The 25,225-nt window shown below is 41.9% G+C and overlaps 1 protein-coding gene across 1 annotated transcript in view; it reads right to left on the bottom strand.

Annotated features, from left to right (window-relative positions):
* LOC309974609 (ATP-binding cassette sub-family C member 4-like) overlaps positions 1-25,225 on the bottom strand; it is a gene marked incomplete at its 5' end in the record, with an annotated part of 124,403 nt that overhangs the window by 47,480 nt on the left and 51,698 nt on the right. The window contains 5 exon segments of the mRNA XM_082859267.1: positions 2,191-2,346; positions 7,542-7,733; positions 8,824-8,924; positions 10,647-10,766; positions 15,220-15,370. Of these exon segments, the coding sequence (XP_082715393.1) occupies positions 2,191-2,346; positions 7,542-7,733; positions 8,824-8,924; positions 10,647-10,766; positions 15,220-15,370 (720 nt within the window).

Below are 25,225 nucleotides of genomic sequence, written 5' to 3'. Positions count from 1 at the left end.
TTAAAACTTGGGAATCTAAACTCATTTATTTTCTACTGTAATCACCAAGTCACGAATCTTAATAGCCAGAGGGAATCTTTAAATACAGGGATTATATGTACTGAAAAGTTCTTCCCAGTTTTCCTGAAAGGGATCTCTTAAAAATTTTCTTTTTAATTGTGGTAAAATACACATAAAATTTACCACTTTAACCATTTTTGAGTGTACAGTTCAGTGGCATTAAATACATTCACATTGTTGTACAGCCCTCACCACCATCCAGCCACAGAGCTCCTTTCATCTTGCAAAAGTGAAACTCGGTACCCATTAAACAACAACTCCCCACTTCTCCATCCTGGCAGCCACCATCCTACTTCTTGTCTCCATGAACTGACTATTCTAGGTACCTCATATTAGTAGCATCATACCGTATTTGTCCTTTGCGACTGGCTTACTTCACCTGGCGTAATGTTCTCAAGGTTCATCTGTGTTGTAGCATGTGTCTGAATTTCCTTCTTTTATAAGGCTGAATAATACTGCATTGTATACATATGTACCACATTTTGTTTATCCATTCATCTGTTGATGCACCCTTGGGTGCCTCCACCTTTTTGCAATTGAGAATAATGCTGCTATGAACATGCTCGTACAGAGAGCTCTTCAAGACCCTGTTTCAATTCTTTTGGGTTTATAACCTTATGCAGAATTTCTGGATCATATAGTAATTAGATTTTTAACTTTTTTGAGGAAACTCCATCTTGTTTTCCACAGTGGCTGCACCATTTTACACTCCTACCAGCAATGCACGAGGATTGTAATTTCTCCACATCCTAGTCAACACTTGTTATTTTCTTTCTTTTTTTTTTTTTTTTTGATAGTAGACATCTTAAGGGGTGTGAAGTGGCATCTCATTGTGGTCTGGAAGGAATATCTTGATTTCAAAAATACTTATAGTAATTCCAGGTATTTTAGAGGCCAGGGGTAGGTAGCAACTGCTGTACTCAGTCATAAGACACAAGTCCACGTCCTCCTTCCTTTGGGTGCCATGTTGTATATGGTTCCTAATCAACAGGCATTACAGAGCTCATTATACGCACATTCCAGGATGAACACTTGCCTGGATCTTTTTGTGTCGACTCCTCTTTGTGTTTCTCATCTCAAGAGGGTGTTTCTCTGAGCTTCCCTTGATGGCCAGATAATCGTAGAGAATTTAAAAGAAAACCCTCAAAATTAAAAAAACAAAATCAGCAAGGCTGTCAAAGCAGAGGGCAGGATGGCAGATGAAGGCACAGGGCCTATGTCGCCCTTGGGTATATACCTGGAGGATAGTAATTGCTCAATAAAATTCACTGAATTATGTTGGGTGGGTGAACCATAAGGAATGGCAGGAGCTTCTACTGTGCAGATAATCCAATCTCTAAGACAATACCTGAAAGTCATACGTCTTTAAGAAGCAGAACAAAAGAGAACAGAATCAGAGCCCAGGAAGAGAAGGTCAATTCAACGCTCCACCGTCACAGCAACTGTGTATGGGGTCTACGGGAAGCACTCCACATGCACTGACTTATGTAGTCCTCACAGCAGCTCGAAGAGTTGGTCCTGTCAGCTGCCTTGTAAGGGGGAGAAGACTGAGGTGCACAGAGATGGGATTCCGTGTCCTGTGCTCTTCCTCGTTATTCTGTACTGCCTGCCTGGTTAATCATTTATTAAGGGTTGAATTCTAAAAGGTTCCCCAGAGCATCAATACACCCTGTAATCCTCAAAGCTCCACAGTTTCACAAAGCCTTCCAGGGAGATAATCACCTTTGAAATGGTACCTTTATTTCCTACAGCAAAATTCCATCTTTAAGACACTTGAAATTCGTGTTTTTCTATAGGAACCTCTCCAGTGCTACACTAATCATTTATCATTTTGTTCTCAGTATTCTGTGGTTATCAGTGGATAAAACTGTGGCACCTGAGGAAGTGTGAGTCCAGAAAATTTGTCTGGGTCAGTTATTAAATCACATGCACACGAAACAAATGAAAGAACAAACAAACCCTGGTATCTGAGGAAAGTATCTGCTGAAAACACCTGCTGCTAAAAATATGCTCTATTGGGGGAAAACAGATCAACACTTTCATGCAATTTGAAAAAACTAATCAACTTAAAAGCAGCTAAACTTAGGTGCCTTATAAAAAGAACATGTGAGAATGTTCTGATGTGCATACCTGAGGTACACCTGACATTTTCTTCTTTAAATGGTGAAATCCAATTATGGCTGTCAAGATCCCGTAGACGGAAATTTCACCTTCAGGTTCTGACAGTCTAAAAAGGGCAGCGATGAGGGAACTTTTTCCAGCTCCTGTTCTTCCCACAATGCCAACCTGTAAAGAGATCCATCGGGATTAAGAATTCACAATATGCAACAAAGCTAGGAGAAACCCTGGCTGTTGAAGATGAATTTTTAACGTTCTATATAAAGAGTAGTCTGTAAGTTTCTCAACCATGGCACTGTTGACATTACGGGCTAGATAATTCATTGTTGGGGGCTCAGGGGCCTGTCCTGTGTATTACTGTAGGATGTTTAGCAGTAGCCAGGGACTCTACCCACTAGATACCAGAAGCACCTCCCACATTTTGGCAACCAAAAATATCAGATATTGACAAATGTCCCCTGGTTGAGACCCCCTGGTCCCAAAAAGAGTTAAAAATAACAGAATCAATCTACTGGCAGTGAAAAGCTAGCAGTCTCTGGCATGGACATATATACACGACCAAACGTAAAATAGCTAGTGGGAAGCAGCCGCATAGCACAGGGAGATCAGCTCGGTGCTTTGTGACCACCTAGAGGGGTGGGATAGGGAGGGTGGGAGGGAGGGAGATGCAAGAGATATGGGGACAGGGTCTTCCCTGGTGGCACAGTGGTTGAGAGTCCGCCTGCCAATGCAGGGGACGCGGGTTCGTGGAAGATGCCACGGAGCGGCTGGGCCCGTGAGCCATGGCCGCTGAGCCTGCGCGTCCGGAGCCTGTGCTCCGCGCAACAGTAAGAGGCCATCGCACCGCAAAAAAACAAACAAAAAAAAACAAAACAAGAGATATGGGGACATATGTATATGTATAGCTGATTCACTTCGTTATAAAGCAGAAACTGACACACCACTGTAAAGCAATTATACTCTAATAACGATGTTAAAATATATATATATATATAAAACTTAAAAAAAAAAAGCTAGCAGTCTCCTAAGTCAGCAGTCCACACCCTTTTTGGCACCAGGGACTGGTTTCGTGGAAGACAATTTCTCCACGGACAGGCGGGGCTGGAGGTGTGGGGATGGCTCAGGCGGTAGTCCGAGGGAGCGATGGGGAGCGATGGGGAGCGATGGGGAGCGGCAGATGAAGCTTCACTTGCTCGCCCGCTGCTCACCTCCTGCTGTGCGGCCCAGCTCCCAACAGGCTGCGACTGGTACCAGTCTGCGGCCTGGGGGTTGGGGACCCCACCCTAAGTGGCCCATAAGAAGTTCACTTTTAAATTAGCTTTATTCCTACTCTCTAGGCATTTTGACCTGAGAATCATGTGGGTAATTTTACAGAGATGTCAACAAGTCAAGTAAGAACTGTTATACATAAACAAGTACTCATTTTCTCAGGGATCTACTATTTAAGAGGAATTATTCTTTGGTAGAGAAACTCAATCACTTCCTGATGTTCAATATCGTAATTATACCCTATCTTGAAAGGAAACATCTTAAAATTATAAAATGCAGGTCTCAGTGTCGTAAAAGACAGTATCCAGCAGCCAAAATACACATAATGAGATCAACAACAACACAAACAACATTTGCTACTTATATGGGACCTTTCATCTGAGCAGTTCAAAAGTCATTTTATAAACAACTTAATACTTACAATTGCTCCTTGGAAAGACACATGCAAGTTTCAGTCTAGTTATTAAAGCCAAAGTAGAGAGAAATTAAGTGCATTAAGGATAAGATTAAGGAATCAATATAATGCAGGTAAAATGCTGGTCGGGTAAAATGCTCATGGGCTCACAATGTCCACCTTACTTCCAGCTTTCCCTGAGTCCAGCATGGTGCCAAGCCCTGCAGATTCTACTACTGCAGTGTTTCATGACTCAATCCCTCACTGAGTCTCTCTCCTTTGAAACTCTTTCCTTGATCATAATCAGTGCAAATGAATTTGAAAAGTAAATTCTAGCTATACCCCAGCACTCTGATTAAAAACCATTCTTAAGATGTTGATGTTTTTACCTTCTAGACTTGTATGTTGATGTGTTCTTGAAGATACAAGCTCATATACTTAAACAGAATGGGATTAACATGAACATACTGTTGTAATCTGCTTTCATTCAGTATTTCGTAAAAGTATTTATTTTAATGGCTACATAATATTACAGTATATGTGATCATTTATTTAACAAACCCCCAATTTCCGGATAGGTAGATGGTCTCCAATATTTTGCTATTATAAATAACTCTGTTAAATATCGTTGAAGCGAAATCTTTGCAAACAACCTTCATTATTTCCTTAAGAGAAATTCTTAGGTGTGCAACTGATAAGAAACAGGTATGAACATTTTCAGAGGAAGCTGTTAAGTAGCGCCAACCTACCCTCCAGAAATATGATAACATTTTGTTTTCCTTTTTTTTTTTTAAATTTTCGCCGTGCTGCATGGCTTGGGGGATCTTAGCTAACCATACAGGGATTGAACCCGGGCCCACGGCAGTGGAAGTGCTGGGTCTTAACCCCTGGGCTGCCAGGGAATTCCGGATACCATTTTCTACTCCCACTCATAAACCTAGGTGCACATTCGCAAACCCAGGTGTTATAACTTTGTTTTACTTAACATCAGTTTGATTCCGAAAAGTGGAATCACTTTCCCTGATGTCTTGCTGGAGGCCCAGCAGCTACTAGCTCCCTGCCTTCCGCATCTGCCCACTCTGGTCCACGTGCACCCACTTCTCAGATTAAACTCCCGAAGCTGGCTCTGTGTCCGTCACTCCACCCCGGGAAGTCTGCTACAAAACCGTCCCCGCTAACCTCTCCATCCTCCACCTCCACGAGGCAGCTTCCCTGGGGTTACTAGGTAGTCGTGACGGCTGAACGTGAAAATGTGTGCTATACACCTGGCAGTTCTTTTCCCTGAATGCTCTGCAGGTGCCTGGTTCTTCATTCACTGAATCAGGGCATTGTGCCTTTGCTCAAGCTGGTCCCACCTTCCGGAATGCCTTCCACATGCATTTCCACCTGCTGAAACCCTAACCATATATCACTAAGTCTGCCTCACCGGCCTAATTCCTCAGAAATGCTCTCCCTGACCCCTCCTGTGGACTCCTCTCAACCCTAATAGACGTGATACCATCTTGTTCTAAAGTTCCATAAAAATGATGACCTCCTTCTATCTTACAAAGCTAATATGGCCTTTTTCTTATTTTTTCAACTGGACTGTATGTGTTGACAGCAGGATCTGTATTGGATTTGCCTTTGTGGTACCTGTGGTGTCCTGAGACAAAGAGGCATTATGTAGGGAGCTGAGATTTTTAACTCAAGCTGGAGAAATTTATGGAAAATTGATTACCATATTATTTAGGTATACAATAAGTTGGGCAGAGAAAAGACATGACAGGTGGATCCTGCCACCATACATACAATTGCAAATGGCCAACCTCACATTTTCATGGGGCAGACAATTGATACAGTATAAGTGGTTACGGTCATTTACACACTATGAAAATGACAACAATCTTTGTCCAGGAATTTACTCTATGCTAGTCTCCATGCTGGTGCTTTAAGTGCCTTATCTATTTTTTTTTTTTTTTTTTTGCTGTACGCGGGCCTCTCACTGTTGTGGCCTATCCCGTTGCGGAGAACAGGCTCCGGACGCGCAAGCTCAGCGGCCATGGCTCACGGGCCCAGCCGCTCCACGGCACGTGGGATCTTCCTGGACCGGGTCACGAACCTGTGTCCCTTGCATCGGCAGGCAGACTGTCAACCACTGCGCAGTGCCTTATCTTGTTTAAGTTGTTCAACAACCCTAGAGGTTAGGTCCTATCACTTCCATTTTGCAAAAGAAAAGACTGAGACTTAGTAAGATTAATTAGTCTGCCTGAAACAACAGAGCCCGTGAGTCACAGCACGGGACTCAAATACACGCATCGGCCTCTTTTCCATTCTGCTGAGGCCTCCTTATGACCTGGATGGCCTGGCAGCTTATTATGCCCCTCTGTGTAGCTAGAAGAGAAAGTGGGGAGAGGTGTAGCTGCAGTTAAAAGAACAGGCCCACCATATAGATCCTATGCCAGACAGTTAAAGCAAGACATGGACACAGGTACCTGAGCTCAGGGGGGCTGGCTGTCAGCAGGAAGAACTGGCACCCACAGCTGCGCTGGCAGAGAAACCTGCAGCTAAGTGGGCACCTAGTGCCTGGGAAACAGGCCAAACAGACCTAGTGCCCTGCTTCGGGCAGCAAGAGTAATTTTTGAGCCCGTCAGGTAGTGAAAGAGCTGCACATACACTGCTACACTGGGCTGTCTCTGACTCGGAGCCCAGGCAGGGCCGAGCCTGTGGTGAAATACCTATAGTACCCACAGGAGGCTGGTGTGGGGAAGGCCAGACAGCAGGATGAAAACTGCCTGTGATGAAGACAGACTCCACTGAAAAGATGCAAATAAATGCACTGGAATCACACAGAATTAGATTATAGTGTAAAGGCATGATTTGCAGAATATAAAAGTAAGTAAATTTGTAGGGTAAGTGGCACAGAACTTTCTAGAGCCGCATGCTAAGACACAAGAGGGGTTAGGTGATTCATCAGCTCAACTGCAAACTGTCAAAGGACATTTCTTGGAAATCACAGGTTATCAGTCATCAAAAATTGCCTATGAGGGACTTCCCTGGTGGCGCAGTGGTTAAGAATCCACCTGCCAATGCAGGGGACACGGGTTCAAGCCCTGGTCCAGGAAGATCCCACATGCCGCGGAGCAACTAAGCCCACGTGCCACAACTACTGAGCCTGTGCTCTAGAGCTCGTAAGCCACAACTACTGAGCTTGCGTGCCGCAACTACTGAAGCCCACGCACCTAGAGCCCGTGCTCCACAACAAGAGAAGCCACTGCGATGAGAAGCCCACGCACCGCAATGAAGAGTAGCCCCCGCTCGCCGCAACTAGAGAAAGCCTGCGTGCAGCAACGAAGACCCAATGCAGCCAAAAATAAAAATAAATAAATTTTTTAAAAAATTGCCTATGGGAGAGAAATGACTTTACTGGGAGGTCTTGTTTAAATGTGATTCTGAGTCAAGAAGTCTGGGTGGGCCTGAGATTCTGCATTTCAAAGACGCTCCAGGGCCCACCAACTACCGTGAGGCAGCTCCCCACACAGGGAAAGAAATGCTGGGATCCCCATTCCATGGTCGGTTTCCAAGAAAGATTCACCTCCAGTGTCACTGATCTAATCTGCATCCAGGAGGAACAAAGAGTCCCCCTGACACACCGGCAAGGAACCCAACAGCAGATGCAGTGCTAAATCTTAAGCTGGATTTTAAAGAGGCAAATGGCTTAAACAAACCTTTTCTCTTGAATTAATGACAGGTCCTTCAATACCAGAGGCCCATCCAAGCTGTACCTTAAGTTAATATTTTGAAAGAAAATCTGTCCTTCATGGGGCCAGGCTGGTGGTGGAAGATGAAAGAAGTATTTCCAGGGTGCTTCTTTCTCGAGGTCTGTATATTCAATCACTCTTTCTACTGAAATCATCTGAAACACATATGACATCACATGAGTTAGGAAGGGAAGATCTTGTTCATGGATGTTCAGAGATTGTACATGAAGCATTCTGCTTTTCTATCTTTACATCTGTGTTTCTATGGCTAAGAATATCTAAGGTCTTAGCAAACACAAAGGACAGAAGTAGGAGTTTGATGAAGCCTTTGATGATCTGCAAACTTGTTTATGGCCTTGTAACACTGTCCTTTACAGCTACTTCCTTCAACACTATATTAAAATTAAAGAATTAGAGAAATGAATGCAAAGATTTTATTGATCCACTTTTCACACCTGAATAAAAAGCAAAAGAATTTTGTTAAAGAAAAGAATACTTATGGACGCCAGTCAGTAATGTGTTGCCACAGAAGGGCCATCTGTCATAGATGAGCAGACTGGATGGCCATCAAACCTCATTTTAATAATTAATCACTTTCTACTCTATTAGAAGAAAGAAATGGAAAGATTTTGTTTTTATTGTTTCTCTCCCTTTAGGAGAAAAGATGCTAATATTCAAAAGAGACTATAATTTACATATTGACTAAGGCCTTTTAAACAACTTTAATTTGACACCTTTGATAGCTCATTCTGAGACGGGGCTTATCCTACCAGAAAAAAGGGACACCAGCAAATTCAGGTGTTCAACACATACAAGATCAAATGCTAAAATGGGGGACAGAGGAACCTATTAATTAAATAAACAAACCTCAAAATACTGAATTCTTCTTTTACCAAAAATGAGGAATTACCCCTTAAGAAACAAAAATAAACAAACCCCTAAGAAATTAGCTTATATTCTCTCCAGGATTTCAGAACCTCCCTCTTACAGAGACATTTATTATATTTGAAGACAGCTTGTGATGAATATACAACCTGCTGATACGGCACACATAAGACTGAGAAAAAGATATATATATATCGTATTTTACATTAACTTTAAACAGATGGAGGAGGATATAAAAAAATCTTTTACCTATGACGTAAAAATAACAGTTTTACTATTTTACATAAGAATTGCTTTTATGCCATTTAATGGCAAGGAGACTTGAAAAAGCTAAGAACGGTAAGATAAGACAAACATCACCATATTCTCAACTCTGACGCTTTGCCAGACGCACCACTGGGTCATCCCCATGAGCGTGAGGGCGAGAGACAGCGCCAGGCCCACCTTACCAGCATCCAAAGCTGAATGAGGAAGAAGAAGGGGAATAAAGTCAGTCTCATTCTCAACCCCTTGCTCAGCTCCTTCTGTCACTCTACCAAGAAGACCCCTTTACATATTTAAATCATTTCATGCAATGACAGTATTACTCATACTTTTACTATCTGTTGATTGAGACAATAATACAGTGAAAAAAAAAAAACCCACTATAAATTTAGAAAGAATGTTAGATGCGTTTATTAATCCCAACAGGATTGACATACATTTTACAGTATTATACAGGTGAGGAATAATGTCATTATTCAGACCTTCGTCATTACGGTTTCAAGGATCATTATGTAATTTCACTTACTACGTCCAATGTAGCTGCAGATGAAACCACGAAACACAAGGCAATGGGTTTTAAGAACCACTGCTTTTAAATCTAAATACTACTCTCATTGTCTCTTATTCAATGTTGTTCCTATGGAATAGTTAGGGATGGTGAGTTCATGGCACTCAGGCCAACCTGCTCATCTGGTACCCACACAGCAGGGAGGATACTGTTCTTTCCTACAGGGAATCTTTCTCACCTCAATACCCAAAACCGAGATCTGAGTAGCCCTAAAGCTAAAACCTAAAGTGCTAAGCTGAACAAAAAGCTTAATGGTAAACTTGGTTCTCTCCTCCCAACTATAGGACACTACCTGGAATGTTCAGAAGGTCAGCTTGCTACAGCTGCGAAGACCTCCACCCATTCAAAGAAAGAAAAGAAAAAGATAAAAGGTCTCATCAAGACACAAATGACTTCACATGGACCACACTGTGGAATCACACGCTATAAATGCTATAATACAATTTATTAGAACCAAACAGTGTATATTAGACAAGATGGCAAGAGTCATAATAAAGAACATGGAAAAATGGTCTCGTTGGTACATTTCCTGCAGTGCTGGGCCTCAGTGAGGCTCATCCTCTCACATGTCAACTGTTCCCTTTTCTCCAGTAGCAGAGAGCTCAGCTCACACTGTGTTTCCAGCACCTTCTGCACTTACTGCAGGCCCTGCATAGCGTTTATTCTTACGAGCCATCAGCTAACGGGATCTGCATGTGGCTTTCAAAATGCCACTTTATCTTCAAAATACAATAAAGATTGGATAACTGAGCCAGGATTTTATAGACTTAGAGAAAATTCTGAAATTTCTACCTAGAAAAAACTTCACTGGTACAAAGAATAATACACATCAAGTGGGCGGCAAATCAGGAAATTATTTTCCTCAATCACATCTGCTGCCCTTCATGCTGTGAAAAGAGAGTCCGCAAACTACAGCCTGGGGGCCAAAAACAGCCCACCACCTGTTCTGAAAATAAAGTTTTATTGGACCACAGCCACTGGCCATTTGCTGATGTGTTATCTTTGTCTGTCTTTGTGCTAAAACAGGAAAGTTGAAAAGTTACAACAGAGATAGTATGGCAGACAAAGCCTAAATTATTATTCTCTGGCTCTTTGCAAAACAAAGTTTGCTGACTCCTGCCCTAAAGGGACAGAAAGCCACAGGTCACAGTGATGGAAGGACAATGCAAGCCAGTGAGGGGAGAAAAGCAGGGGTGTGACAGCGGAAGAGGGAAGTTCAGAGGGGAGGCTGAGAGGAAGGGCTGGGGAGGCGCAGAGAGAGGTGTGGGCCGGCAAGGCCACCTGACAAGGACTCAAGCCTCAGAAGGCAGCACCTCCCATCCTTTGAAATCATGTCCAGAAACTTACAGACCTGAATGCAAATCCTGGTGCGCATCGAACAGTTCCTGAAACTTCTGTTCAGCATTGTTCGCCCGGATGGTCCAGAGTCCCCGGAAGGAAGATGCTAAGTGGGAAAACACTAGGCTCTGTGCTGGCGAAGCAGAGACAGACAAACAACAAAGAAAGTTAGGGAGGCTGGATGCAAGGAAACCAACTGCCTCTCGTGCTCTGTGGTTGCACATCCTGCCAAAGGGCTTCCTGGTGGGCTGCCTGGGAGAAGAGGGATGATGCCCCTTCTGTAGAGGGTCCTCCACATGAAACCTCCAACTCCTGGTCACACCAAGCTTCACTTTTATGACCTGGAAATGAAGATTCTCTCTGAACCTATCTTTTTTTTTTTTTTTTTTTTTTTGCGGCACGCGGGCCTCTCACTGTTGTGGCCTCTCCCGTCGCGGAGCAGAGGTTCCGGACGCGCAGGCTCAGTGGCCACGGCTCACGGGCCCAGCGGCTCCACGGCATGTGGGATCCTCCCGGACCGGGGCACAAACCTGTGTCCGCCCCCATCGGCAGGCAGACTCCCAACCACTGCGCCACCAGGGAAGCCCCTGAGCCTATCTTTGACCAAATTCAAATCACAGCTAGATTTAGATAAAGAAATTCTTTACTAGCTCATTCATCAAGGTCCTCCTCAAACATGCTTCCCTCCAAATTCTTCCCTGATATCCCTCCAGTTGGAAATTGTTCACTAATTTTTTAAAAACTTAATGAAGTCTAGTTGATTTGCAATAATGTGTTAGTTTCAGGTATATAGCATAGTGATTCAGTTTTTTTCTGATTATGTTCCATTATAGGTTATTACAAGTTATTGCATAGAATCCCCTGTGCTATACAGTAAATCCTTGTTGCTCACCTACTTTATGTATAGTGGTGTGTGTCTGTTAATCCCATACTCCTAATTTGTTCCTCCCTCCCTCCCTGCCTGCTCTGGTAACCGTAAGTTTGTTTTCTATGTCTCTGAGTCTGTTTCTGTGTTGTATACATAGTCATTTGTATTGTTTTTTTAGATTCCACATATAAGTGATATCATATAGTATTTAGACTGCCCTTCTCTGACTTACTTTACTAAGAATAATATTCTCTAGGTCCAACCATTGTGCTGCAAAGGGCAATATTTCATTCCTTTTCATGGCTGAGTACTATCCACTAATTTTTGAGGCAGCAGCGTTTTTCAATTTAATTCTCTGTGAGAGTGCTCACCACACTGAATTTTGATGAGCTACCTATGTGTTGTCTCCACCTCAGATTAGTAACTTAAGGGCTGGGATAAAACTGGAACAGTGCCAGGCACAGGACTGGGGTGAGATACGAAGGTGAAGGGACAGTCTACTGTCTCCCTGCATCCTGGGACTTCCCCTGAACCTGCATCAAGAGTCTCTTTGCAGGTCACGGAGCCTGGGTATCGCATTGCCCTCTTGCCCATAGGACCCGGGCAGCCAAGGCGTCTCTGAATGGTCTTGACTCCGCTCCACGAACCTGATGGATGTTTTTATAACTGCCTGCTGGATACCTGAGGCTTCTGGAGGTCACTCTGCATGTGACACTCACATCACTCTTTTAGAATCTGACCGTGGCCTTAATGTCCGTTCTCTTTTGAGTGACTTCATGTGGGTCTGGGGCCTGGTGTCACATTCATTTCCTGGCATCTTCTCTAAGAGCACACTGAACACGAGCACCAGGGTCTGGCTCCTGCACATCAAGGAACAGGTGGGCTCCAGGCTGCTGGGCAGGGAGGACCCTTACGATTTTCTTTCCCCGCCGTGAACTAGGCTATAACCTGCTGTTGTCAGGGACGGACAGTGTGAGTCTGTGACCTTGGATTCGGCTTCAGCATTCAGGCACCGCCAAGTGGATAAAGCTGGCGAGAGAAAGGCAACCAAACTTCATCTTGGTTTTATGTACTGCTCCCTGACTGACCACTGCTACGCTCGCTTTTGCAAAAATATGCAAAAAAAAACCCCATTATAATCAGCTGCAGATTTGTCATTAAGATGACAAAAGTTAACCTAAGCTTCCAGTGGCAGCTAGGCAGTAGGATCTGAAACTAAACCTCAGGTCGGTGCTCTGTGACCGCCTGGAGGGGTGGGATAGGGAGGGTGGGAGGGAGGGAGATGCAAGAGGGAAGAGGTGTGGGAACATATGTATATGTATGGCTGATTCACTTTGTTATAAAGCGGAAACTAACACACCATTGTAAAGCAATTATACTCCAATAAAGATGTTAAAAATAAATAAATAAATGAAAATAAACCTCAGGACTTTAGTAGTTCTTCAGAGCACAAAAATGAAGCAGGTTTATGTCGTCTGGCCATAGCAATCAGACGTCCTTCTTTTTGCTAGTGGCTCTAGCAGTGGCCTTAAGACATACTGTCATTTACTGTACAGAGAAAACAGCAGTGTTATTATTTATGACACAGACCCACTATCTAGAGAGAAAACATAACCAGTTCTAATGAACTGACCACCACATTTAGTTATCTGGGGGAGTGGAGGAGGGGGTATCCAGATTGAACTTACGGTCTAACACTGTCACAGCCTACTAGGGGTGCCGAAAACACAAATACTCCACAGGAGCTGTGCCCAAGTTTTCAAAACCCGTAACAAACACTGAAGAATTCCTGTACTGATTCTTTAAAAAAGCCTCCGGAGGTGCCCTCCTCTCCACTTTCATACGGATGGGAGGCGGCCCTTGCCCCAGGCAAACATCTCTGTCAAGCATTCCTTCTGGTACAACTCCTCTTTGAATGGACCAGATCTGCTTTGCAACAAGACTACTGAATGACTCCATTTCGTGAGTGGCCTCAAATCATGAAACACCTGAAGCCTTGCGTACACAGAAGACTGGATGGAGCTCATCACTTCCTCTTCTGCTTCCCCAGGTCCTACCATCCTACCAAGTCACACGGGCAGAACAGCGCACACATCTGGACTCTACTGCTCCACAGTCCATTCAAACACCTCACAAAACCAGACCTCACGGGGCTTTAGCTGGTTCTCTTGATGACTGAACGTTTTTTCTACAGCTTTTATGAAACTGATGCCCACTATCCTTTACGTAGCTACTTAGGATAAATGCCTCTTAAGAATTCATTACTTTAGGGGCTTCCCTGGTGGCGCAGTGGTTGGGAATCTGCCTGCTAATGCAGAGGACACGGGTTCGAGCCCTGGTCTGGGAGGATCCCACATGCCGCGGAGCAACTGGGCCCGTGAGCCACAACTACTGAGCCTGAGCGTCTGGAGCCTGTGCTCCACAACAAGAGAGGCCACGATAGTGAGAGTCCCGCGCACCATGATGAAGAGTGGCCCCCGCTTGCCACAACTAGAGAAAAGCCCTCACACAGAAACAAAGACCCAACACAGTAAAAATAAATAATTAATAAACTCCTACCCCCAACATCTTCTTTAAAAAAAAAAAAAAAAGAATTAATTACTTTAAAAAAACACACAAATAAAATACCACAACAAAAAAACTCCTTTGTCTCGATGAGTTTAGATGTTTTTCCACTTAGTAGATACGAAGAACCTTGGGATCAGTATGCTTCTCTTGTTGGCTTGGTTTCTAGAAAGTTAAGTTGGTATTAATTTGCAATAACTACCCATGGCTGGGATTTCTGATGTAAACATCTTCCTTCCTTCCTTTTTGGCTATTGTCCTTATACCTTTTTAAAAAATACATAACAATTCTACTTATAATTTTTTGTTTCAATATTAATGAAATATGTTTGTGCATTAATAGCGAGATAAGCTCTGAATTATTTCATCCTCTCTGATTACCTGCAGAATAGAATAATTAATCATAAAATGTGTTTCCCATTATTCTAAAACTAGGAAGTTGAATGGAGTAATAAACTACATGCGTATGGAACGGATTCCCCCTCCTGTGTCCTTCTCAGGGGATTATTTTCAGCAGCCATTTATATGAACAGCATTGGGGAAGGGGGACCACAAACAGGGTGGTACCACACCAAATACTGGTGATGATAACTGCAAACCTGAAAATAACAGCACTTACCTTTTTTCAAAGCATTTAACAAGTGCAACTTAATTGCCATCTTTGAACATGAGAAAGAATGTATCTTTCAAATATATTACTTCTGACATACGTTTCCTGATGTCTCCTTTCCTTTTCCTAATCTTTTCCTTTCCTTGTCACTTCTAGTAACTTTTGGAGAAGAAAAATCCCGTTTCCCTTCTTCATTAGTTCCAGCATGATGAAATATTGTATTTTTAAGAAAAGTATTTATGGAGTAGATGCTGTGTGTGAGGAAGCATGTCATGAACAAGACAGAAACAGTCCCCTGTCCTCACGGTGCTCAATTCGTCCTCCTCGTGCTAAAATGCAAAGCTGCAGCTGACCCGCCACCAGCTCCATTTGCCTTAAGGGCCACATGGACTCACAGTGGCCATAATATCTAATTACCTAATGTTAACTTAGTGAGAAATTCCAGAAGACAGAGTCTGCAGAATTTCAGGGGTCTGGTCCATTACAGCACAAATGGAAGCCAGGCTGAGTTGCCATCCCAACCTGAGAGCCCCGGGGAACTCACCTGCACATTCCAGGCGTTTGACATCTCTTGACGTCTCTGAGAAATATTGCCGAAGAACAAAGAAAATGATGCCAAGGGGAACCAGGGGCATCACAGTCCAAGGAATCACAGCCACCATCACGCCTGCCACGCCAATCACAAGGAGAAACGTCTAAAAGAGCAGAAAGAGATACAGAGGCCTCCTTGTCAAGGATTCTTTTCAAAGCCAAACTTGGCTCTTTTGTTAGGATTGCATTCCTTTCCTTGAAAGACTTGTTGGAATGGTAGGGAATGCTTTCCCATCCAAAGAAATAAAATTATAGGTGGTCCTTGTATTTATTTATTGCGTGTGTCAAACACTGTAAGAACTTTCTAGGTATTAGCTCTTGTGATACACTCTAGCCCTGTGAGGCGGGCATCACTATTTTCCACAGATGAGAATATTCAAGACTCAGAGTAGGACTTGAATCCCAAACTATCATGAGTCAGTAGGTGCTACCAGAGAGATGAGCAAGCAGGTGCCGCAGATGAGGAATTCAGAAGCTTCGTCTATATGTGCAGGGGTAAAGAAGTGGTTAATTACAAAGTCAGTGTCCGGAAAAGTAGGAAAAAGTTCAAATGCTGACCTCTGGGAGTAGGAATTCCTCTTTCTTTCTTGGTTTTCTAACCATACTTAGTATATACTGAGTGCTGAATGTGTACCAGCTGTACATTTAATACTTCACGTGTATTTACTTAGTTGATCCTCACAGTAGCCCTATCGAGTAATAGTATTCTCTCACCTTACAGATGGAGACACTGAGGCACAGGGAGAGGAAAAGCAACTTGATCAAGACGGCAAAACACAAGTCACGGAGCTGGAGAGCCCAGGTTACAGCCATTATGACACATTTAAGCCTGCTCCCAACTTTCTGTCATTATGCAAAGTATTTAAAATGTCCATTTCAAAGGCTAATGATTATAACAACAGCAGATGCCGTCTACCAGGTGTTCACTGTATGCAAGGCACTGTGCTAAGAGTTCCATGAACATTCACTTAATCATCATCTCATCCCACGAGGTGATTTTATCTCAGGAAATGATCTTGGCTTAAAAAGACAGCAGACAGAATAGGAACCCAGGGCACTGAAGGATGCTGATTTAAACATCCATCTTTCTCGGGAGAAGTATGATATCATGGCGTACAGCTTCAGGCGACAGGAACGCAATCAGCACTTAGCATCTGCCTGCTGTGAAAGCGGGGCAGGGTTGGGGGGACGTGCAGATTCACACAGCCTCAGCTAAGGCCTCTGAGTTTTACAGTCTCAGATGGATACAAATCCATGGTGACCTGTACAGGTCACAGAGCGCTGGGGAAACACAGCGAAGAACGTGTGAACACTTTTTCGAGGATTCTAAGAGACTGACAACTGAATTTCACAGGCTGGTTTAACAGAAAGTGGCATGCATAATTTGCAGGTAGTAATCACATTTGATGGAAATTTTGACCCAAAAGGAGCTGGGCTGGGAAGGTTGAGATGCTTGTCTGAGTTAACACCAGTTGTTCTGTGTCCTCTCAGAGCCAGCACCTGCATGCTGTGCTCTCCAGCGCAGGGCCCTCCCCGCCTTGTCATCCAGGGCAGCTGGCCCCGGCGCATCTCTGAGGGACGGGTTAGCGGGGTAATGCCTGAATCACAGAGATGCAGGTTACCGTTTCACAGCTCTTCCAAATCAGTTTTCTCAGGGGATCCTCACGACCATCTTGTGAATAAGAAAACTAAGCACTGTCCTTTCCATTTACAGATTAAGAAACATGAAGCTGGGAGGTAAGTAGTTGTCCTAAGTTTTCCCGGAAAGCTAGTACGTTCCTTAGAGAAAGCCAGGAACTGTTCATACTCAGGAAATCCCAGAGCCACAGCTGCAGGCAGGAGGGGCCTGGAAGGAGGAGGAAGCTTCCAGAACTGTGACTTTATGACCAGGAGCCCTTGTGAACCAAACTGCATGATCTGGATGTAGACCCTGTTTCTCCCAGTCTCTGCCTTGGTATCAGTATAAAACTCAGAAGAGGAATGGAATTCTGAAGGAACAATAACAATCATAAGCAGAGAAAAATAGGGCTGTCTGACCTCTCTCCTGTTATACCTACAGCTGAACAATTTCTTACAGCCACCAGATTAATTGATGTGTCCCACTCTGCTACACCCTTCGCGCTCACGGGGAGGGTCCTTCCAGCTCCTTCTATGTCTAGCCTTAAGTAAAGTAACTTGGCTTGCCATTGTTGGTTGTCAGGAAAAAAACCTGCTGAAATGTCAATTAGGAAAAAATCCAAATTACAGTTTTTTAGCAGATTCACATCATTTGATTGGACAACATTCACCAGTTTCAATAATCTGGCTCTCCCCAGGTGAGGGTCTTTTATGACTAACCCAGCCCGGCAGATTACCTGGGAAGCAGAGGTAAGATCAAAACAAAGGGCTCGGGGCTTCCCTGGTGGCGCAGTGGTTGGGAGTGCGCCTGCCGATGCAGGGGACATGGGTTCGTGCCCCGGTCTGGGAAGATCCCACATGCCGCGGAGCGGCTGGGCCCGTGAGCCATGGCCGCTGAGCCTGCGCATCCGGAGCCTGTGCTCCGCAACAGGAGAGGCCACAACAGTGAGAGGCCCGCGTACCGCAAAAAAAAAAAAAAAACGTGCTCGCCTATAGAACACACTAACATGTGTCAATTTAAGAATTATTCTTTAAATAAGAAAAAAGAAAATTTCATAAGAAAGATGAGGTCTAAGCCCAGAAAGCAAAATGACTTGAAAAAAAAAAAACCTATCTAATTTTAATAAATACATAAACGCCAAGGACACAAAATGAGGCTGAGTAGTTTAAATGTGTAACACCTGTATTTGGATGGTGGTTAAAAACATTAAAATTTCACCAGAAAGTCTCGACCTATAGAATTAACACTGTATTATAATATTGCAGATCTGAACATATTCCTTTCACAAGCACAGTTTGAAATAGAAGGCCCCATCTGCCTCCTTGGCATTTAACTTCCAAATTGCTTACAGTCCTCTAGGAATTCCTAGGTATCTACCCACATGTTACTTTAAACTTAATTCCAAGGGATTCTGTTCCGGATAGTCTCTGTGAAGCTTATGTGAAAGAACATGCTTTCTATAAACAATCAGTAACAATGTATTCTTCCTATTTAATGCAAATAAATATGCCATTCATACTTTGGGCTCACTCTCTATTATTTAATTCTGTCTTGCTCACTCTGATATCTATTTTAGGCACGATGTGAAATATATATTTAATCATAAAACCACTTAATCAGTAGACATTACTTTTATTATTTGTTTACAGTATTAAAAAATAAAACCAGGATCATTAAGATCGCTAACACCTCAAAAGAATTTCAAAGCTTTTAATTCTACGGTCAGACTCTTAAGAATTTCTGTTTCAAGCTGTGGTAAGTACAAATCATCCAGATTTCCTTAAACTATCACTGATTTTGCAAAAGATATAACTTAAGTGCAATAAACTTTTGGCAAGAAAACAAGGCAAGATTTCCTTGTGATTTAGAGAGGGAAAAAGATGACAACTAGCTTTTGATTAGTAAGCTGTTTCCTGATGTGGGTGTAGGAGAGACTCTTCAACCTATTCATTCTGGAAACATATGAGATTAAAAAATAACCTTTCAATGAAGTAGCTATCACATAGATTGTGCTGCTGGCTAACATAAGATTCTTGTGGAGACAGTAAAATTCTGAACAGACTACAGAAAACTCTGAAAGAATTAAGAAATAAAATGTAACTCCTATCCTACAATACTCATTACCCTTCAATTACAGTATAAATAGAAGCAAAAGGAAACACATGGAAGGCTCCTAAATGTAAGCTCCTAAACTTAATGCCAACCTAAGGTTAGCGTTGAGTCTGCATGTAAGCTGACAGAGTACCTTGCACCTCTCAGGAGGTTCAGAGATCAGCTCTGGTTCCCAGATCCCTCGTTTCTCACCTCTGTTTCCTTTGACCTCACCCACCTCGGTTAACTCCGTTCAATCAGAACACTGCGGTGTCATCTGTGTGATGAGATGTACACAAACCCTACGTCTAAGCTTTTCTAAACTTGTCTTTTCCTTGGGATACACTAAGCACACCTTCATCTCTCATTTGGCTGCCTTGGATCTTTTCACAACCACACCGGCTCTGGGACCTGTGTATCCTTCAGTTAGCTCCCAATTGAGAGTCACAGCTAACTCCACTGAAGAGTGAATGGTGGTGTCTGGTTTACAGTTTGTTAATCAACGCAACAGAAAGCACGGGGGAAACATAGTGCACTTCTTCCCTTGTGTTCAGCGTATCTCATTGATCAACAGTTTCCTTTCTACCTTTTGTCAGGGTTCGTGCTTATTACAAAATTCAAGACTGAAGTCCATTTATTTGCTGCTTTTAAAAAGGCACACCTTAAAAATAATAGCACATGAAGGTGGAGATGAAACGTTGAAAAAGGTACCCCATAAAAACACTAGCCAAAAGAAAGCTGGAGTATCTATCTACACCACTATGAACATGAAGTTAGGAAGGATTCCTAGAAATAAAGAAAACGTTTCATAAGAATAAAGGGTTGATTTATCCAGAAGGTATTTTTTAAAATCTAAATTTGTATCATCCTTTAATAACATAGCTTCAAAATATATAAAGGAAAATCTGACAGGACTCAGGAGAAATAGGCAATTCCATACTCACAGTGGGAGAATTAAACTCACCTCGATAACTGATAAAACAAGCAGATAAACATCAAGAGGGATACAGAAGGTTTTGAAAACATGATTAACAAACTTGACCTAATTAAGAAATATACAATACTGCAGTAAATAACTACATAACACTGCAGTAAATAACTACATAACACTGCAGTAAATAACTACATAATACGTTCTTTTCAGTTACATGTATGCTATACTAAAGCAAGAATCAACAAACTTCAAGGGACAGAAATTGTACACAACATATCCTAACCTACATGGATTTAAGTAGAAATCGGTGACAAAAAGGTAACTAGAAAATTAATAAATGTTTGGAAGCTCACTAATACACTTGAAAATATCACCTAGTTCAAAAATTGTAATAAAATTAGCAAGTATTTTGGCAAAAGAAAATGAAAATCTACTAATATTAAAATTTGAGGGCTGCAAACTAAAGCTGTGATTAGAGGTACATTTACAGTTTAAACATTTTTTTAAAGGCTGCAGAGAATACATGGGAAATCTCTATATCGTCCTCGTAATTTTGTTGTGAACTGCAAAAATGCCCGAACAAAAAAATAAAGTCCTACAAAAAGAAAAAGCTAAAAGTCAAGAATTTAAAATGTATCTTATAATTTAAAAAAAAAAACAGCATATTAAACTAATGTATGTAGAAGAATGGAAATAAGAAAAAAGTAGACATGAATGTAATAGAAAACTAACTTCTAAGCAGAAAAATCAACAAATACAAAGCTTGGTTCTTTGAAAGCACCATGAAATGTAAGGAAAAAAACAAAACAAAAACAAAAATGGGAAATTTACCATTAATTTGAATTAAAAGAGGATAGCACAAGAGATACCATGGGTATTATAAAGAGGATGTAATAAACATTGTGCTGATAAATTTTTAAATTTTAATGCAAAGGACAAATGTCTTGAAAAATGACATACAAAGACTGACGTAAGACACAGAAAATCTGAATAATTCCATATTGAATTAAGAATTTGAATCCAGGGGAATTCCCTGGTGGTTCAGAGGTTAGGACTTGGCGCTGTCACTGCCAGGGTGCCGGGGTGCCAGGTTCAATCCCTGGTTGGGGAACTAAGAGCCTGCAAGTTGCACAGCGTGGCCCAAAAAAAAAAAAAAAAGAATTTGTATCTACAGAAAAGACTTTAGGCCAAGAGGGCTACACAAATAAATTGTACAAAAGAAGTTTTACCAAACTCTTCCAGGAAATTTGAGTACAGCATTATGATGTAAAAACCAGACAAAGACATTAAAAGAAAGAAAAACTATAAACCAAACTGTCTTAGGAACATGAAACAACATACCAATAAACTGAATCTAACAATATAAAAATGATAATACTCCACAATCAAACTTGGCTAGGCAAGTCCAAAATTCACATGGCTGGCTGTTACAAAGGATACGCTGGAACTCTTGTGCAGAAGCTGAGGCTATTACCCACAGGCAGAATTTCTTTTTCTTCAGGGAAGGCTTAGCTCCTAAGCCCTTCCAACTGACTGAACTGTGCCCACCCAGACTATCCAGGATAATCGTTCTTACTTAAAATCAACTGATTATGGACTTTAATCACATCTACAAAATACCTACACAACAACACCTAGATTACCTTTTGATTGAATAACTGGAGAATGTAGTCTGGTCAGGTTGACACATAAAACTGACCACCACAAAATGGAAATATTTCCTCTTTTTTGAGGCCTGCATAATTCTGATACCAAAAGCTGACAAAACAGTTCAAGAAAAGCAAATTACAGGCCAATATTCTCATGAACAACAGAAACAAAAATTCTTGCCAAACATTAACAAATTACATACAATAATACATTAAAAAAAGATACTATATCATGACCAAGTGGAGTTTATTCCAGGAATGTAAGGTTAACCTTCAACTACCAATCACTATAATTCACATTAAAAGAATAAAGGTGAATAATCATATGATTATCTGAAGAGATGTAGAAAAAATATTTGTCCAAATTCAACACCTATTCTTTTTTTTTTTTTGCGGTACGCAGGCCTCTCACTGTTGTGGCCTCTCCCATTGCGGAGCACAGGCTCCGGATGCGCAGGCCCAGTGGCCATGGCTCACGGGCCCAGCCGCTCCGCGGTATGTGGGATCCTCCCGGACCGGGGCGCGAACCCGTGTTCCCTGCACCGGCAGGCGGACTCTCAACCACTGCGTCACCAGAAAAGCCCTCAACACCTATTCTTGATTTAAAAAAAAAAAAAGTAAAACTCTTGGCAATTGAGGAATTAAAGGAAAAGTTTTCAATCTGATAACAGATATCTACCTAGAAAATCACAGTTCAGATCATTCATAATGAAAAAATATTGAAAGATTTTGCCCTAAGAGTACAAGAATGTCTTATCACTTCTATTCCATGCTGTACTGGAAACTCTAGCCACAACAATAAGTCTAGAAAGGAAAATAAATATTGGAAATGGAGAAGTAAAACTGTCATTATTTACAGCTGACATGACTGCTTATGTACAAAACCCTACAGAATTTTTAAAAGCACCACCACCAACTCCAGGAAATGCAAAATGAATTCACAAATAAATCAACTATATTTCTATAAACTAGCAACAAGCAGTTGAAAATGGTATTAAAAACAATACAATAATGTCATGAAAAAAACATCAACTATTCAGGAATAAATTAAACCAAAGAAGTGTAAGATGTCTATACTAAAAATTACAAAACATTCCTAAAATTAAAGAAAACCTAAATAAGTGGAGAGATACCATATTCATAATTGCAGATTCAACACTGTTAAGACTCAGAGTCCTCAAATCAATCTATAGATAAAAGAAAATATTAATAAAAATTCCAGCAGGATAAAACAACTTGAAAAGGCTTCTAAAATTTACACAGAAAAGAATCTAGAATGATCAAAACAAGCTTGACAAAGAAGTACAAAATTAGAAGACTTAAACTACTGGATTTCAAGTCTTACTAAAATGTATAATAACCAAGACTGCAATATTGGTATAAGGATAGATAAGCAGGTCGGTGGAACAAAATAAAGTATACAGACGCAGACGTCCTCAAATACAGTCAAATGATTTTTAACCAAGGTGCCAATTCAGTGCATAAAAGTGTTTTTAACAAATGTGGCTAGAATAACTGGAAAAAAATAAACCTCAACCATGTACTACTCTTCCATACACAAAAAATAACACAAGATGCATCAATTTCTAAAAAGACAGAATAGGAAAGTATCAATATCTTCACGCTCCTAAGGATAAAAAGATTGCTTAGGATACAAAAACATGAGCTACAAAAGAAACAAAAGGGTACATGTTAGACTTCATCAGAATTGAAACTTGATCTCCATTAAGGATGTAAAAAGGCAAGCCACAGACTGGAAGAAACTATTCACAAAGGAATAGTATGAAATATATATTAAAATAAATATCTCCAATGGGGATTTGAGGGAGAGGGTGGGGACGGGATCAACACACCACAGAAACCTCAAAATGACAAAGTCATTGTTCAGTGAGAGAGGCTGAGATGCTTTCTACACACTTTCCCTGACATCTCTACACAATGAAATGCAAGGGTCAGTGGTACTGAGACAAGCAAAGGCAGTTCCACTCTTTGCTTCTATAAAAGCAAGTGACCCAAGCTATGAGCCCCTGGTCTCAGGCTGGCTTTGTTCTCAATATCCAGATGCAGCAGCTTGTTCTTTTGCGCTCCCCCCTCTGGAAAGAAATGACTGAGAACACCTCCTTCACATTTTCTTTTTCTTGGGCATTTTCACTTCATAAAGCTGCAGTCAATGTGTTTTGTGTGTGGTGAGGAGGGAATGACACGTTCCATGGTGGTCCCCACCACTGCCAGCATTGGTGGCTCAAGCAACCTCAGGATTAGCCCTTTGTGTCCGTGAAAGGATATGAAAAGTCAGTTGTTTGAGCTCAGCCAAGCTGCTGATTTTTTTTTTCCCCTGAATGAGGGGTGTGTGGGGAAAAAGGTTTTGCAATTCAATTTTCCTCAATAAATTACAGCATTTTGCTGAGGGCAGCTGTGTGCAAGTTCACATGCTCAGAGCAGTCCCAAACTTTTTTAAACAAAATTAAAATGCCTAAACCTGACTTCCACATCTTACCTTCGTCTTCACTTATTTTACTAATAGGAAGACTTCTTGGAAGTGATGATTTTAATGACAAGAATTGTAGATAATTAACATTCCTTAATGTTATCTGGGACTCTGGCAAATCGTATGAAAACTACATTAATTTGAAATATTTCGTGCTCAATGGTCTATCTTGAAAATAATTGATTTTTATTCTGTGAGTCTACATGGGAAAGTGTCCATTAATATCTTCAGGGATTACAAACCTAGAATCTCTGTAATACAAACTCACGAGGCGATATTTATGAGCCTGGAAACTGTCTGTGACAATCATTTTAATGCAACATAATGCCATTATCAGACTATTTCTCCTACTTAAAAATACAGGGCTTCCCTGGTGGCGCAGCGGTAGAGGGTCCGCCTGCCGATGCAGGGGACGCAGGTTCATGCCCCGGTCCGGGAGGATCCCACATGCCGTGGAGCGGCTGGGCCTGTGAGCCATGGCCGCTGAGCCTGCGTGTCCGGAACATGTGCTCTGCGACGGGAGAGGCCACAGCAGTGAGAGGCCCACATACCGCAAAAAAACAAAAACAAAACAAAAAATACATGTGGTGTTTATTTATTTTAAAATTTTTATGTATTTATTTATTTGGCTGCACAGGGTCTTAGTTGCGGCACACAGGATCGTCGATCTTCGTTGCGGCATGTGGGATCTTTTAGTTGTGGCATGCAAACTCTTAGTTGAGGCATGTGGGATCTAGTTCCCTGACCAGAGATCGAACCCAGGCCCCCTGCACTGGGAGGATGGAGTCCTAGCCACTGGACCACCAGGAGAGTCCCTACATGTGGTCTTTCAAAAATAACTACCCATTATTTAGTGCTCAACATGCACTTACATGTTATGCAAAGAATTTTATTAAAACGACTTCATTTTGTTTTCCCAACAACCCTTACGGAATTTGGTATTATTTTCTTTATTTTACAGATAAGGAGGTGTGGCTTTGTGGGGCAGAGACAGTAAGAGGGAGAGCTAGGACTCAAGCTTGGAAAGGGAGACCGCGAGGCTCCCCACTCCACCACACTTTAAAGCTGTTGACGTCATAAATGATTATCATGTGGAATCACACTACATAATTTTTTTTTTATGCTGCCTTCCTTCTTCCTTTGGAACTGCAAACAGCTCCACTTTGGCCACAGCAACTA

This window comes from Leucopleurus acutus (assembly GCF_964270905.1).
Source record: "Leucopleurus acutus genome assembly, chromosome: 18".
Classification (NCBI taxonomy): Eukaryota; Metazoa; Chordata; class Mammalia; order Artiodactyla; family Delphinidae; genus Leucopleurus; species Leucopleurus acutus.
This window is presented reverse-complemented; position numbering and strand designations above follow the sequence as displayed.